Source organism: Priapulus caudatus, unplaced genomic scaffold (assembly GCF_000485595.1).
Source record: "Priapulus caudatus unplaced genomic scaffold, Priapulus_caudatus-5.0.1 Scaffold792, whole genome shotgun sequence".
Lineage (NCBI taxonomy): Eukaryota > Metazoa > Priapulida > Priapulimorpha > Priapulimorphida > Priapulidae > Priapulus > Priapulus caudatus.
Window position 1 is genome coordinate 121,885 of NW_014577853.1, and position 2,681 is coordinate 124,565.

The 2,681-nt window shown below is 40.4% G+C and overlaps 1 protein-coding gene across 2 annotated transcripts in view; it reads right to left on the reverse strand.

The window, feature by feature from the left end:
* LOC106813566 (G patch domain-containing protein 4-like) overlaps positions 1-2,681 on the reverse strand; it is a 17,808-nt gene that overhangs the window by 10,367 nt on the left and 4,760 nt on the right. For both annotated transcript variants that reach the window (XM_014817734.1, XM_014817735.1), the window contains exons 3-4: positions 1,525-1,629; positions 253-398 (exon numbers count right to left, since the gene is read on the reverse strand). In XM_014817734.1, the coding sequence (XP_014673220.1) occupies positions 253-398; positions 1,525-1,629 (251 nt within the window). The remainder of the gene's footprint in view (positions 1-252; positions 399-1,524; positions 1,630-2,681) is intronic.

Here is a 2,681-nt window from a genome sequence, read left to right on the forward strand (position 1 = left end):
TGTATGTTAATGAAAGGCTCCGTCAGTTTGGATCCAAATAGCGCCAAATTTACAGAGGAGATTGATGAGTACACGGGACGGGTTCTAAACTATACTCGGTTGAAAACCGATTTTTCGGTTTTAAAAAAAAAAAAATCCCTACCTACCTACCCTACTTTTGTTTTCGATGCAATAGGAAACACACCTATTTTTTTGTTTGGCCTTGGCATCTCTGGGAATGTATATGTCCCTTAACTGCTCAAGCTGACTTACTTATGTGCCGTGCGACCACCACAAATCTTTAACAAATCCTGATCCTTAGCCGAGTTTGACTGCATATTGTCTTCATCACTGTCACTACTGAGTACAGTTGTGCTTGGCTCTGACACTAGCAGTCCATCTGACATTAGTGTTCCACTCTACAATACACACATACAACATATGTCTAGATAAACATCAAGATTGGATAACAACTATAAAGATGTATTAACATCAAACAAAAGTAGGAACAAATTAATAGTATACTTCTCCATATAAGAGTGCATATTGCAGATTTCACTGCCAATTGTTAAAATTTCGTCTTTTGTACTAATGCAGTGTTTCCCCTGGCCAAAAAGGTCTGTGAGGTGGTAATTTTTGTTTGGTGTTTGCACGTTTATAGGCAAAGTAGGACCGCAGGTGCTTGCCCAGCCCAGCTAGAGGAGTCCGAGGGCATGCCCCCAAAGATTTTTGAAAAAAGTGTGCAATTTGGTACATTCTACGCTATTCTGAACACATTGTATAAGACTTGAAATTTTCTCTAAATTTTCGTCAGCGAGGCGGTGTTTTGGACAAATTTCTGTGTGGCGTCTGAGAATTTGAGCGAGGCAGCCCTCTTACTCGTGTCAATGGAGGGGAAACACTGCTAATGGCAATAACAGGATTCTTTTATGCGAACCATTTTTGCAGAATCTTTTGTGAGAATAGACTGTATTGCTCTTTATTCTGAATATTCATCATCATTGTAGTCACATCACACAAGTAACCATATTTAAGTGGCTTTTAAAAAAGTAAGGCAAAATCAAGAAACAAGCTATCTCGGCAATGCAATTTTTAAGCTTTTTAAATTGGTCAAGCAAGCTTATTAGTTTCAGTTTATAATTTCGAAATAAGCAACGGAGAAAGATATGAACACTCTCATTCAATATTAAAATATGCGGCAAACATAATGACCCAATCCTGGAGCGTTAACAATTATAGAGATTATCGTAAGCATACATATTATATACCATACGCCTTTTTATAACATATATATATACAAAATGGTGTCGATTTTTCAAATTTCAAATGTATAAATTAACATATGTTTTTGTTTATGGAAGCATACAATTGCTGTGGACCCATCTAGCCAGGGTACTGTAACTACTGTACTGTTATTACACTGTATTATGCTTGTGATAATGTTGATCATTGTAAACAGTCCCTTGGCTAGTATCTAACTGTAAATTAATATTATTATTAATATTATGTAACAAAAATGCATGTACCTTTATAACATGTGCTTACCTTTACAAAACGTCCATAAAGCATATTCTTGTCAGGAACATACCTTGCCCTTTTGTTGGATATTGGTTCCGAATCAGTTGCCTTTCTTTTTACAGTAATACCATCCTATAACAAATTGTGTAGTAGTTTATGAAATATGTTAAAATTTATCAATTTAACACAGTTTTTAGCTCAGCTGACGAAGTCAGATGCAGCTTGTAGAATCGCATGAATGTCCGTCCGTGCGTCCGTCCGTGTGTCAACAGTTATGGCACAAATCTTAACCGCTCGACGTACGGTCTTGATATTTGGGACGTCAGGGGGGATCGTGAAAAGGACTCGGGATGTCGAATTTGGAGGTCAAAGGTCAAGGTGTGTCAATGGAGAGGGAATATTTCCCCCTCAGCTTAATGTATAGGAGGAAATACGGAATTGCGGCACAAATCTCAATGGCTTGACCTACGCCAGGGTTCAACATTAACTTTTTATTTCACTAGACCATAGGGCTAGTAACTGAGGAAAACCACTAGCCCTGACCTAACTTTCACTAGCCCAGACCCAGACCATTGTTATGAAAAACTTTATTTAGATAAGAGTGTGTCATCGTATGAATTCATAGATGCTGTTTCCCGCGCTTTAAATCGCGCGTGTGCCGAGTTCACGTGCAGCATTCGTATTCTACCAAAGCTTTGATTCTACCACGGGCATACACGAGCGCACGGTTTATCGATCGTCTACTGCGGCTGGCAGCAAGCCACGTTTATAGTCGTTATTGTTTTTGCCGAAAGGTAGACTGGTATCCGGCCTCACTCTGTGCTAGACAATGTACACGCTCTGCGACAAACAGTGCGGCCGCGAACCAGTCTAGCTCAGAGTAACAAAAACCAATAATCTATCCACGAGCTGACTCGTGGATCCGCGGGGATGCGTTTTGATTGTTCTCACGAGCTGACTCGTGGATCCGCGGGGATGCGTTTTGATTGTTCTCACGAGCTGACTCGTGGATCCGCGGGGAACATGTTAAAAGGGGGGCCAAAAACAGCGAACTGCGCAAAATAGTAGATGACTTAATATTTTAATGGTTCCTCCGTGTCCCTCTCTACACTGGCCTACGTTTCCCCACCTCTCACTCACTCAGCTCTGCAATCTTTGTTTCAGGCGCCATGCATAAAGGCAAG